The 13108-nt window shown below is 48.0% G+C and overlaps 5 protein-coding genes across 5 annotated transcripts; 3 read left to right on the plus strand and 2 right to left on the minus strand.

Moving 5' to 3' along the window:
- Positions 1–1577: 1577 nt before the first annotated feature.
- On the plus strand, positions 1578–2451 carry DFJ58DRAFT_913921 (uncharacterized protein; the record flags this gene model as incomplete). Its single annotated transcript, XM_041395351.1, has 3 exons — positions 1578–1878; positions 2123–2323; positions 2353–2451. The coding sequence occupies exons 1-3, from the start codon at positions 1705–1707 to the stop codon at positions 2449–2451; spliced, it is 474 nt and encodes a 157-aa protein (XP_041244233.1). The 5' UTR covers positions 1578–1704.
- A 3341-nt stretch (positions 2452–5792) lies between these two features.
- On the plus strand, positions 5793–7239 carry DFJ58DRAFT_906117 (isoprenoid synthase domain-containing protein; the record flags this gene model as incomplete). Its single annotated transcript, XM_041394994.1, has 6 exons — positions 5793–6070; positions 6130–6168; positions 6237–6411; positions 6470–6752; positions 6802–7067; positions 7128–7239. The coding sequence occupies exons 1-6, from the start codon at positions 5899–5901 to the stop codon at positions 7237–7239; spliced, it is 1047 nt and encodes a 348-aa protein (XP_041244234.1). The 5' UTR covers positions 5793–5898.
- Positions 7240–8706: 1467 nt separating this feature from the next.
- DFJ58DRAFT_841218 (uncharacterized protein) lies at positions 8707–9419 on the plus strand (the record flags this gene model as incomplete). Its single annotated transcript, XM_041392683.1, has 4 exons — positions 8707–8803; positions 8893–8976; positions 9080–9291; positions 9321–9419. 4 exons carry the CDS (start codon positions 8707–8709, stop codon positions 9417–9419), a joined length of 492 nt encoding a protein of 163 aa, XP_041244235.1.
- Positions 9420–11776: 2357 nt separating this feature from the next.
- On the minus strand, positions 11777–12549 carry DFJ58DRAFT_660000 (uncharacterized protein; the record flags this gene model as incomplete). Its single annotated transcript, XM_041382122.1, has 2 exons — positions 11777–12125; positions 12167–12549. The coding sequence occupies 2 exons, from the start codon at positions 12547–12549 to the stop codon at positions 11777–11779; spliced, it is 732 nt and encodes a 243-aa protein (XP_041244236.1).
- A 72-nt stretch (positions 12550–12621) lies between these two features.
- Positions 12622–13057, minus strand: DFJ58DRAFT_626943 (uncharacterized protein; the record flags this gene model as incomplete). Its single annotated transcript, XM_041381127.1, has 2 exons — positions 12622–12762; positions 12815–13057. Coding segments are annotated over 2 exons (384 nt in total), but the record flags the coding sequence as incomplete, so codon positions are not given.
- Between the last annotated feature and the right edge of the window lie 51 nt (positions 13058–13108).

The raw sequence follows: 13108 nt of genomic DNA on the forward strand, positions 1-13108 counted from the left end.
AGGTCTTCGACCAGCGCTACTTATGTGCTGTGCATCTTCCCATACGTAAGGACTACGTTCATGGCTATGACAAACATTCGACAGCGTCCCGCGCTCCCTCTGCATTCCGTACATGTCTTCCAGCCAATGTTCAAACTCCCACATACCCCATATGTAGTTTTAAATGTGTATGAGAAAGTATGGCAAGCTGATAGGTGAGCGATACATGTCAAGGGTGGTCATTGAATATACTGATACGGTGCAGACACTCGGAAGTTTGGATCGCCCCTTTCCCGACGGGTGAAGAGTTGTGCCAACACCACGTTGACCCCATGATGCGTTCTTTCGTTGCCCTTTGATCCCGGTAGGACAATCATACAAGACTAGTAATATCTCTCTTCCATGTGGCTTTTGACTTTGCGTCTGCTTTCCATCTGTACGTACGTCGTGCAGAAATGCCCCACCAAAGCTTATGTTTATCGAAGGCAGCAATCAGGAATTCTTCCGCGAGAGTTTTATATGGTACACTAGTGTCGGCACACGGCTCATTATCCTTTGACAGTTTTATCCATGTCCTCCACCTGGACGCAACAATTGCTCTACTACCACCGCTCTCCACGCCGAAGGGTCTGGAATGAAGAACATGATAAATCGTCTCTTTTCTCGCTCCTCTGCTCCCCAAGGCCATACTCCTCGTCCACTCAGGATTCCCCTTGTGAATGTTTTTGCGACCCTCAGCAAAATTCAAATATGTAAGTTTTCCTAACCTTTCGACATCCATCTTGTGATGCTGATATTGTCTCGTAGCGCACTGCTAACGCCCACAGTGGAAAAGGGCATAAGTTGGCGCACCTACCACATCTTCCTCGCCAGGAAGCCCACGCTGGTGCCGCAAGCAGCAGCATGCCATTAGCAGGGACACCTAGTGTGATCATGTTGCAGACCGCAAGTACTAATGCGGCTACTAGTAACAGACCCCCTTCCCCGTCGGAGGTTGAACATGTTCCAGACATCCAGACATACGCTGCTTTGCAGTTCTCACAAGGTGGTTCCCGCGTCTTTCATGTATTAGAGTAGATATCACGGTGTCACCACATGTACTGAGTATTTGAAGACACGTGCAATTCGATGTTGCTCCCACTTAATGACTGCCATTGTACTAAGATACGCAGCGTCCAGATCAGAGAAAAAGTATTATCGGCAGGTTTCGAACTTGCACCACCCAGGAGAAACAGACTTCGAATCTGTTTATAACTCGGTCATGAGTCATATGGTTGGCATTCGAAGACTTCTCCACGAGTTCATGCCCAAGTTGTTGGCGGGTTTCGAACCTGCACGACTTAGGAGGAACAGATCTGGAATCTGTTAACCACTCGGCTAAGACTATTTAAGATAGATCGACGAGTTCAAGCTAAGATTAGAATCGATAGTATAGAATCCAACCCGAGATCGAGGAAGTTGGGAAATCGAATACACATTCCTGGCATGGACAAAGCGATAACAATTATTACAAAAGAACCAGGTGCAAAGATGAGATGGGTATCCAGAAGCTGCAGTGTTAATGCCCATCTGCATGCGGGAGAGATGCACAACAGAGAAAAAGAACGAAACGGGTCCGCAATGGAAGGGGACGTGGCTGCCTGCTGGCTGCAGCTGGCGCAGTAGTATGAGCGTTAAGAGCAGTAGGTGTCGCAGACGTGGAGGGGATGGCAGGCTGAGTCTGCTATGATGAAGCCTGAGCCTGCGATTGACCTTGCTGGTGCTGTGTTTGCGACGATGTGGTATGGGTCTGCGCTTGACTTTGCGATTTCTGCTGTGTTGGGTGTGGATTGCCACTGGCGTGTTGAGGGGATGCGTAGCAGAGGAAAAGCACGAGATGAGCCAACAATCGTACGAGTCGTGAGTGCGCAGGTTTTGCACGTGGTGTGGTAGTAGCTGGAGCAGGTGTGCCGGAGGTCGAGGCATTGAAGGACTGATTTGTGATGATCACACCTTGGCTTGGCTGTGCGATTGTTGCTGTGGCCGTTTCGCCTTGTCACGTTTGGGCCGGCGAGCAACAAACAGTGACTGACAGCAAATCGTTGAACCACGGCAATTAGAAAAGTGTGGCAAGAACAACATACTTTTTTGTCCTGCACTGCAGAGACTTCGACAAAAGGAGGACCGCGAGAGAAGATGGACCGCCTTGGGCGTTGCTGGAGTGCAATTGCTTCATCGGTATCGGGGCGAGAGTGACGAAAGAGCGATGAAAAGCGTTCGAGAAGGGGTGTGTGAGTATTGCGAGGGTGTTGTGCAGGAGAACGAGGATGGGTACCGCGTGCGGCAGAAGACTCAAAGTACAGAGGTAAGAACAAGAACGGGTCAAAAATGCAGACAACTCACCTGGGCACCATTTTGCACGCCGTCGAAAAAGTCTTGTGGTATTCGCCGCGCTTGAATAGGAGGACGTCGCGTAGCATTGCTCTAGAGTGACAACCTTGGAGCGGTTGAAAAGAGTAAGGAATATAACACGTACGTTCATCAATGACTTTTGAGTAGGGACCTGGGAGTAGGATATTAGGGTAGTTTTTACTGAAGGACCACAAGTTTTACATTAGGAATAGAGAGGAGATCTTCAAGGCTAGCTTTTTTGAGGATGGCGTGAACGTCCCATATGTGCGCATTTTTGTCGCAGCAACCGGTGACTAGCACCTTTCCATCAGGGGAAAGGGCTGCGGAGTGTAAAAAATCTTCGTGCTTGAGGGGTGGTCCAACTGGGAGGTTTGTGTCGAGATTCCATATACGCGCTGTTTTATCGAGTGATGCACTTGCAAGGAGGCGGTTGTTACAAGACAAGGAGATGAATCTGACAACGTATGTGTGACCTTCAAGGATGGCGATCTGCTGCCAAGTGGCAGTGTCGAATATCCTAATCGGGCCTATTGAACTGGAGAAAAGCTTCTTCCCGTCCGATGTCCATGCCAAGCTGTAAACTATGTCATCGTGTTTGAGTGTGTTGAGAAGCTCGCCTGTCTTTACATCCCAGATTTTTACGGCGTTCTCATCGTCTCCGCATATTGCAAGTTTTGATGAGTCAGGCGAGTACATCACCGCATACACCCATTTATGCCCGGTTTTAATTGTCAGGATAGTTTTTCTGCTGTGAACATCCCAGATTCTTGCTGTCCCATCCCAGGATCCACTCGCCACTCGCTCACCATCTGGACTCCAACACAATACGCCCACAACTCTGGTGTGTTCTGTCCATTTTGAAATGACATTCCTCGCCTCAACGTCCCACAACCTCACACCGTAATCACCAACTCCGCTTCCACTTGCAATTGTCTTTCCGTTTGGAGACAATGCCATGGACCACACTGTGCTATTCTCGTCCCGCCATTCCTCGCCTATCTGTGCACCGTTCTCAAGGTCCCATAGTCGGAGTGACCCGTCATCCGAACCTGTGATGATACGTCGTCTGTCAGGCAAGTGCACAACACCGTTTACCCAGCCGGTATGACCTCGCATTGTCTTGCGTGGCGTGATCACTGGCGTCTTACTGGTGGAAGAAGTCATGGTCTGTGCTCGGAGGTCAACTACGGCAGATCGTGTATACGAGAGAAGTCTGCTGGGATCTTGGAATCAGGCTAGGTTATCCGGTAACGGGAATGATTTTTGGTGAGTCCAGGAGCCTGTCTCCTTTCAATTTGATACATGTCAGAATCATACAAGCCATGGCTCACGATACAGTGTGCTTGCAGGATTCGATCCTCAATGACGAGACGGATAATGTATGCAGGTGCTGCGAAATTCGAGAATACGCCAGAGATCCTTGTGGGTATCTGAATTCGCTGGTAAGCAAGTCCTCAGCTTTAACTGCCTATAGTATCACTCACGGGAAGCACCTTTCAGACGTGCCCAGTGCTCGATTACCGGAGATCAATGGGTGTCTGGTTGGGAGTTAAAGAAGTTGGGCAGTCGTTCGTTTATGCCGTTTGTAAAGCTGTGTCCCATGCATTGTCCTCGTGTTTGCTTCACAGCAATGGACTTGCTGTGTATATGAAGCGCTCAGGTCTGCGACCGGCGCTATGCGCATCTTCCTATACATATGGACTACATTGATAGTTCTAACTATCATTCGACAGCATCCTGCACTTTTCCATTCCGCAAGTTTCTTCCGGCCTATGTTCCAGCATATACCGGACGTCCTGATCTCAACAATGTCACCTTAACGGGGTTGGCAAGCCGATAGGTGAGCAATCACGCATGTCAAGTCTGAATGCTTATCTATATCCATGGGCGCCAAACCTCTACCCTGGCTGGGTGCTTATCGACATTCGGTATTGAATCCGCGAAACTTCTTGGCTACGCTGCACAATCGATGTTGAGAACGGCCTGGGATGGTGGCGAGACAGTCGACCTTCTGTTCGCCTAGCACCATGTACCGGCAGCTGCCGGATTTTCTCCACGTATTCAAGCCTTTATCAACTTCCTGTAACCTGAAAGCAGGACTGGCCATTCTCCATCGACCTTAGAGATTTCATCGCTGTGCTCCTTCATCCGTACGTACTGGAACTTTGTATTTCAGACGTTGTTCCGTTGCTTCTGCTCGCCCGATTACACTCAATAAAACAGTTAACCCGATAAATTTTCACCGTGATCCAATTCGTATTGTGTTGCAAGACCAGCTCATGACCAATGCGGAGAAGATTAAGTCCAGTGGCATGGACAACAAGATTGTACGTGTTAAATTCCCTTCGTTGCAGTTCCTGCGCTCATTTGCCATGAAGACATCTTCGATGTGTTGATGACGCGTAATCTGTCTCGGGTCACGTACGACCTAGACTCCATCCAAATGCACCCCGAATGGATCTCTTCCTATTCAACATATGAGCCTTTGTCAGTCTTCACAAGGGCATTGAGTGTTGAGCTCTCCTGAGCTCCCTATCATGAACTCATCTTTACATCTGGCCTTGCCGTTATTTATTTGCCAGTAACACCCGCAGGGCCATCAGTTTCCGTTGCCAGCGAATCCTTTGAGCACACACCATTGAAAGCGCAGCTGCACCAAGCTCCGCGGAAAGGGTTTTGGTTTGTAGAGCAGGGCACTGAAGGTAGAGGCTTGCTCCCGCATATAGGGCTGTCCCAGCGACGGTGAGGTATACTGCGCACGGTCCATCTGTAGACGCAAAAATATATCTCGGAAAAAAAACATGGCAATGATGGCATGCACGTACAGTGAGTACCGCAAGTACTAAATGGTTATGCCATTCATCCTCAGCCTGCGACTCTGCGAGAGACGGAGGTTGGCAGGCAATCGGTAGGAGGTGACACTGCGCACAGGACCATGCGGCCGAATATAGGCGAAAATCCACCATTCGAACGCAGTCAATGATTCGCTCGTTGTTCTCTCTTCTGACTCTCATGTCCGTCGCATCGACTATCTCAATCTTTAAGGCCTGTGTGAACAGTGGTGGTTGCGATCGATCACTGGTTGACTCACTGCTTACTACTCAGTACTCAGGTTCGATAGCCTGCGCAGTCACTGATACGCTGATCGGAACACCCCAGGAATCGATTCGACGCGCACGATTCTCGTTGTGGGGCTCATGGCTAGCATGACTATGAGCTTGATATCCGTTGGACTCAAGCCTGAGGCTGTCGTAGCTTGGTCGTAGTTGCACCAAGTCCTTTGCATCACAACTTGAAGTGCCAGTGCATGTAAAGTTAAAGCTTGGACATTGATTACTTCGCTGATCAGACCACTTTTCGCTAAAACATCTATACGTACGTAATTTTGCAACAGGATCCATTTCTGCAAGTGACGCCTCTATGGTTCTGCAGCATTGCTACTACAAATCCTACATTCGAATCCCTCGACCGGCCGGCAACAACCTTTCCCTTACTTCCACTGTCGCTGGAAAGTATCTTTAGAAAAGCATGGATGCTCGTCCAAGAGTAATTTACCTCCCGGATACCATGGCCAACTGGCCTTGGCCTCGCGCAATGAGTCCTCATTATGAAGCGGTGAAAGCTGAAGTCGACGCTTCGTTCCGCAATTTCAAGGATCTCAGTCCTGAGTCGCAAGAAGCGTTCAACAAATACGATTCTGGTTTGACCAATGTTTTTGCTAGTCAACCTAAAGAAGATTGACACCCACTATCCTTGTAGCCCGTTTAGCAGCATTGGCTTATCCCAACGCATCAAGAGGTTCGTGTTTGACCCTAGCTAGGGCCATACGAAACCTCACATCCCTGATTCTTATCCCTACAACATAGAACATCTTCGAATTGGCTGCGACTTCATTAATGTCCTCGGCATTGTGGATATGTACACCGACATTGAGAATGCAACAGTTACCGAGGCAATGGTGGGCATCGCCATTGATGCCCTACACAATCCTCATAAGACACGACCAGAAGGCGAATGTATCCTCGGTGAAATCGTACGACAGCAAGTATCTTTAAATTGTTTGATCATGCATGCTGAAGTCTAATGAATTTTTGCATAGATTTTGGGCTCGTGCGATTCAGACCACAAGCCTGCCTTTTCAACGTCACTTCGTTTATAGCTATACTGCATACCTTCGTGCAGTGGTTGTTGAGGCTCTTGACCGCGACGAGGCTCGTTGCCGTAGTATTGGTGATTATATCAAGCTCCGGCGGGATACATGTGCTGCAAAACCTGCCATCGCATTATATGAAATGGGAATGGATCTGCCCGATGATGTGTTTTATCATCCCGTCGTTGCTGAACTGACTGAATGCATTACGGAGTTGATGTTGATTGACAACGTAAAGTTGTATTGAAGACGTGGTCTGCGCCTATTAACAACATTCACAGGACATGATCTCGTACAATAGAGAGCAAGCGATGGGAGACGAGAACCATAACTTGATCACTACTGTCATGGTGGAAATCGGCCTCGACAGAAGCGGTGCGATGGCCTGGGCAGCAAGCTATCACGCTGAAGTTGAGAAAAGGTTCGCCGACGGTCTTGCGAAGGTGCCTTCATGGGGACCTTCCACCGATGTTCTAGTCAAGGAGTATCTTGATGGGATGGCAACATGGGCTCGAGCAAACCATTGTTGGAGTTACGAAACTCGAAGGTCGCAAGAATTTCCCACTGGATGAACGATCACTTATCCTTATCTTGATTGAAACTGCAGATACTTGGGCAAAAAGGGCCCAGAAATACAGGGAACTAGACTTGTCCCATTGTTACCAAAGGTCAACCGCAAAGCTGCATCCACGGCGGCAAAGGCCAATGTTGCTGATTGACCCATGAGGGATCCCACAGCAAACTGTAAGTACCAATATAAAAGCTCTTGACTAGCCAGCTCACAAGCGAAAACTTGAAGCCTATCTTCAGCCTCGACGACTAGTGCAATGTAATCAACGTTTACTTTGTCTCGACTCTAAATATTCCGTTAAATGACCCATCTATTGAGAGAATCAACGCCACAGATTTAAATTGCACACAACCAGATGGCGTTGAAACCCGATATGACCTGATCCCACAGTGTTAGCGAGGCGCATACGGACACCCTCTGAAACAACTTTTTGTTGACTGGCGTCAGAAGTTAGAATGGCAAGAGAATCGTCGTGGTCGACCACTTCTCACCATGCTCTCCTGGCATCTCTGGGCTGTTAAGGTCAAGTCGATTGCTTCAAACTCTCTTCGGCAAGTACGTGGTTAAATCAGTACCTGGATATATCGTATTTTGGCACGTCTGGTAAGACGAGTGCCACAGTCCGCTAAATACTGGTACTAAGCCACCCCAGAAACATCATATTAAAATGGGTTTCTTAATCTATTTTGTAGTTTTAGGGTTGGGGTGTGTTGAGCACGCGAGAGGTTTGTGTCGATGCCTATAGCTTGACTCTCAGATTGTGTCTGAATCTAACCCCGGCGAGTTGCTCTGCTATAGCATCGAGAGAACCGGACATGTTGCGACTTGTCGTGTCACGCGACTTTTTTGTTGCAATTTATACATTTCGGTTTCGACTTCGGCCACCAGTCCTTTCATCATTGGACAAAGTCATCTTGCTCATCAGAAGTTCAATCAGACAAGATCACTGAGGCAGGAAGACTATTAGTAGCTTGTGTTTATAATAATACTGTGAATCTCTAATATGCATGAACAAGCCTATGACCGATCAGTGCTCCTCCCTACCAGATCCTCTGGGGAAAATCATATAAAGGAAAACCGCCGCGAGATTACCATGGCGTGTTAAAAATTGGCCGAGCAGCATGCATGCATTGCAGGAAACACGGTTAAGAAGGTGCACATGTGCAGTTCGGTGAGGGAACGATCCAGTGCAAGGCAGAATGTACATACTTGCCGTCAGGTACCCGAGGAATAGATGCAGATGGGACAAGTGGTGCACAAAATGTACAATACCGGGATTTGCAACCAGGACATGTTTCTAGCGACTGCTCGAGATTAAAATTGATATCATTGAACCGAACCCGAGATTGAGGAAGTGGTGAAATAAAATATACACATTCGTGGCGTGAACAAAGCGATAACAATGATTACAAAAGAACCAGGTTCAAATGAGTGTTGCAGTGTTAGTGCCAATCTGTATGCGGGAGAGATGTATAGCAGAGAAAAAGAACGAAACGGGTCTGCAATGGAAGGGGAAGGGGGCGTGGCTACCCGCTTGCTACACCTGGCGCGGTAGTATGAGCATTAAGACCAGTAGGTGTCGCAGACGTGGAGGGGGCGGCAGGCTGAGTCTGCGATGATGACACCTGGGCCTGGGGTTGACCTTGCTGGTGCTGTGCTTGCGACAATGTGGCATGGGTCTGCGCTAGGCCTTGCGATTGCTGCTGTGTTGGGTGTGCATTGCCACCGGTGTGTTGAGGGGATGCGCAGCAGAGAAAGAGCACGAGATGAGCCAACAATCGTACGAGTCGTGAATGCGCAGGTCTTGCATCTGGCGTAGCAGTGTTAGTACCTGGAACAGGCGGTGCCGTGGACGATCCCTGGCCGTGCGATTGGGCTTGCTGCTGTGTGTTCTGTGCCGGCCGAGCAACATACAAAGACTGGAAGGAAATGATTAAACTACGGCCATGCGAAACGCACGTGAAGAGATACATACCTGTCTGTCTTAGTACTACAGGAACTTCGACTATACGAGGACCGCGATGAGAGAAGATGGACCACCTTGAGTGTTGCTGGAGTTCAATTGCTCCATCGGTATCGGGGCGAGAGTGGCGGACGAACGACGATCAGCGTTCGAGAAGGGATGTCCGAGTACTGCGAGTGTGTTGTCCAGGAGAACAACTATGAGTACCGCGTGCTGCAGAGGACTGAAAGAACAGAGGTAAGAACAGGAACTGGTCAAAAATGCAGATGACTCACCTGGGCACCATTTTGCACGCCGTCGAAAAGGCATTGTGGTATTCAACGGGCTTGGATAGGTGGACGTCGCGTAGCATTGTTCTAGAGTGACAACCTTAAAGTGGTTGAAAAGATTAAGGAATACGTCACGTACGTTTACTAACGGCCTTTGAGTTGGGACCTGCGAGTGGGATATTAGAGTATTTTTTACTGAAAAACAATAAGATTTACATTAGAAATAGGTGAGAGGGGATCTTCAAGGCCAGTTTCTTTGAGGATGGCGTGAATGTCCCATGTGTACGCATTTTTGTGTTGGTAACCAGTGACTACATAGTACCTTTCCATCAGGAGAGAGGGCTGCGGAGCGCAAATCATCTTCGTGCTGGAGGGGTGGTCAAATTGGGAGATTGGTGTTGAGATTCCATAGACGCGCTGTTGAGTCGAGTGATGCACTTGCAAGGAGGCGGTCGTTCCGAGACAAGGAGATGGCAGTGAGTCAGTGACATCATTTGTGTGACCTTCGAGGACGGCGATCTGCTGCCAAGTAGCAGTTTCAAATATTCTAATCAGGTCAGATGAACCACAGATAACCTTCTTCCTGTCCGATGTCTATACCAAGCGGCGAACCCTGGCAGGATTGCGTTTGAGTTCGTTGAGAAGTGCGTCCATCTTCGCATCCCAGATTTGTACCCACTCCGAATCCTCGTCTCCGCCCGTCACAAGTTTTGATGAGTCAGGACTGCCAGGCAAGTACATCACCTATTGATTTTCGGCAAATCTCAGACACGTCCATCAAAGGACGATCCAACTAGGGAACCCGTTGCAAACGCGTAGAGTACCGTACAAAATGTAACTACACTTTTAATATACCGTTTCGGCTTTTTCCGAGTCCAGCTTCTCAACGACTAACTCCAAGACGCTACCCGTTCGGTATGGTCTGCTGTGGTGTGATCGCTGGCGTCTTACTTGTAGAGGAAGACATGGTCCACGCTCAGAGTCTCAACGTTCAACTACGACGGATTAATGTGGACTGTGTAGCCTGTACGAGAGAAATCGGCATCTTTAAAATCTCGTTAGGGCGTTTACGTATTAACGTAACAGTCTATTGATGGGGGCAGTGTTGGGTGGCAGTGCTGACTCATGATGACTAATCAGAATTCTCACGTGCCTCAAATACTGCATCTCAACTTGGTACTACACACCGTCTATGTATATCTGTGATTAGATCAACATGACATGTCCATGTCAGGGCCTGATCATATAGCAGGGAATGCATATCTTACTGTGAGAGGGCCACCAGCGCCGACGCAGATAATACGAGGGCACACAGGTTTACTATCGTCGGTGACCACGTTCTTCAAAGATATTCAACGAGTCGTCATTGGTTCAAGAAACCGTGACAGTACCCCACAAATTTGGGATGTGCAGAAAGGAGCACAGGTAGGAAGGTTATGTGTGAAATGCATTCGATGAGTCATTGATGCTCAACTCGAAAACGCTCCACTTCATGTACTCAACACCTCCACTGGTTGTTTATGCACTCGAAAGGCACAGATTAATACCTTCATAGAAAGTATAGAATACAAAAGCTGTATTTATCGATGATGCATGCCCCCATCTGTACAAATGCTATCAAAAAAGTAGTCGCGAAGTTTTTCAGCTGGGTCATGTTGTCACATAGATGGGAAAGCGAGGAGCTGCTGCTACATGATATTCAGGATAAGATCGTGTATGAATTAGACCCAGTCAGAACTGTTGTGAAATTGCAGATGTTCTGCAAAGTCGCTTGCGATGCAGGGCATCGTTGGGCATGGAGCAACACATGTTGTGTAGACCAGAATAACAATTTTGAGGTCCAACGATCAGTCAACTCAATGTTTGTCTGGTATCGACACTCAGCACTCACCATCATTTACATGTCAGATGTTCCGCCTTCTTCAAAGTCTGGCGCACTCGCAAACAGTGCTTGGAACATGCGAGGATGGACTATCCAGGAGTTTTTGGCTTCTATAGTCGTCCTTTTCTACCAAGCAGATTGGTCACTGTATCTCGGCGACCATTCTCCCAACCACAAGGAGTCTGTCGCTATCATGCAGGAGTTAGAAGATTCGACAGGCATACATGCATGGGTGCTCATTGCCTTCCATCTGGGCATGACAGATGCACGAGAGAAACTGCAATGGGCATCAACGTGTCACGACGTTGGAGGAAGACATTGTGTACTCATTCATCACAAAATTTGCAGAACTGAGATATTACCTGATTTAGACTGTTGTGTGCCGCAACAATTGACATGTCACTGTCAGACCATCTCGGCAACAACCGGACGTGATAGAAAACATCTCGCAATGACATTGGACCTATCTGCAGTGCTATCAAGATAGGATTACCATGTAGTACATTGTATCTACATGACATATACAATGTATTACCCAGATTGACTGGCAAAATTAAGTGAGTCTATTAAGTTAAAGTGCGCCATAGCCCTCCTCTGCAAACAGGTCATCGTCAAGTTCCTCGCCCTCATCAGCCAAAACTCGGTCATCGTCATTGTCCTGACCTACATCAGTGTCACTCCCCTCCTTGTCTTCATCAGTGCCCTCTTCGTCTTCGTCAGTGCCTTCTTCCTCCAAGTCTTCCATATCACCTTCGTCTTCCAAATCCGACTCATCCCCTCGCATTTCGGAGTCTTCCTGTGCACCTGATTCAGTTTCACCACCTTGCAGGAACTCATCCCACTCCCGCATGGCCTTGTGACCAATCCCACCCCCATGAAACCTCATGAATATGTCGCGATCAATGAACCTGTAGTAGGTACTACAATGAGAAATATAATAAGAAAAAAAATAAGCACATACATGTTTACATAGTAATAGCGCCAGTCCGTATCAAGTTCTTCCTCTTTTCGGACAAAGGACGGTCCAAGCAGTGTGTCAGTGTGACTGTAGGCAAATGCAGGGATAATGTGTACCCCGCGGATGACAGAGTCGGGGTCCAGGAATCCAAATGCTTCCCCAAGACTGTCTTGGTCAAATAATTCCAACTGCTGTAGGCATTTAGCAGTAAAGGCAGTGGGTGATCCATCACGTTGGAACCAACGAACAAATAAGACATCCATGTGTCTAGGTCGTGAATAGTGTGACTCCTCGTTCTCGCGATACTCTACATTGACATGAAATATCCTGATAACGCGGGCATACCAGTAAGGATGCGTGCGCTCATCCTCTTGGGCAAGTACCATAACATCAGCACGAGTTCGTGGATTGATAGTGTCTTGTTCGCATTGTAGATCATATGTCGTGTAGTTGATACACAATGTGCTATGCTGGAATAGCTTGTTCTCACCAATGAGGACAGAGTCGCGGTCTTCATCGGAAAAGTTGTATTCATCACCATTATATTCAAGCTCACGGAGGCGGGCAAGCAAATGGTCTTTCAGGCGAGGGATGAAGTTCTAAAAAAAATGCAATGAAACTTGAGTGAAACGTATACACAGAAAGACATACCTTAACTGCTGGATCATTGGCCAAATCTACTAACCAAGCTGTGAGATCAAAGCTTTCACGAGAATACTTGGCGATGTAGTAATGATCTATGGGGGAAGTGCGGAGACGCTTTGGTCTGGGATTGGCCTTCTGCGTGACAATGGTTCCATGTGTGACAATGACTTTCTTCACCAAGCGTTCAATTGCATCCTGAGAGGTCATACTGTGTGTTGTTTGATCCTTTTTCTTGGGTGTTCGTGGATACCGGCACTTTGACAGGTGGTGTTCAAGCTCTCCCTGGGGGCACATTAGAAG

The sequence above is a fragment of the Suillus subalutaceus genome (genome assembly GCF_016647625.1).
Source record: "Suillus subalutaceus strain FC151 chromosome Unknown DFJ58scaffold_49, whole genome shotgun sequence".
NCBI classification, from domain to species: Eukaryota; Fungi; Basidiomycota; class Agaricomycetes; order Boletales; family Suillaceae; genus Suillus; species Suillus subalutaceus.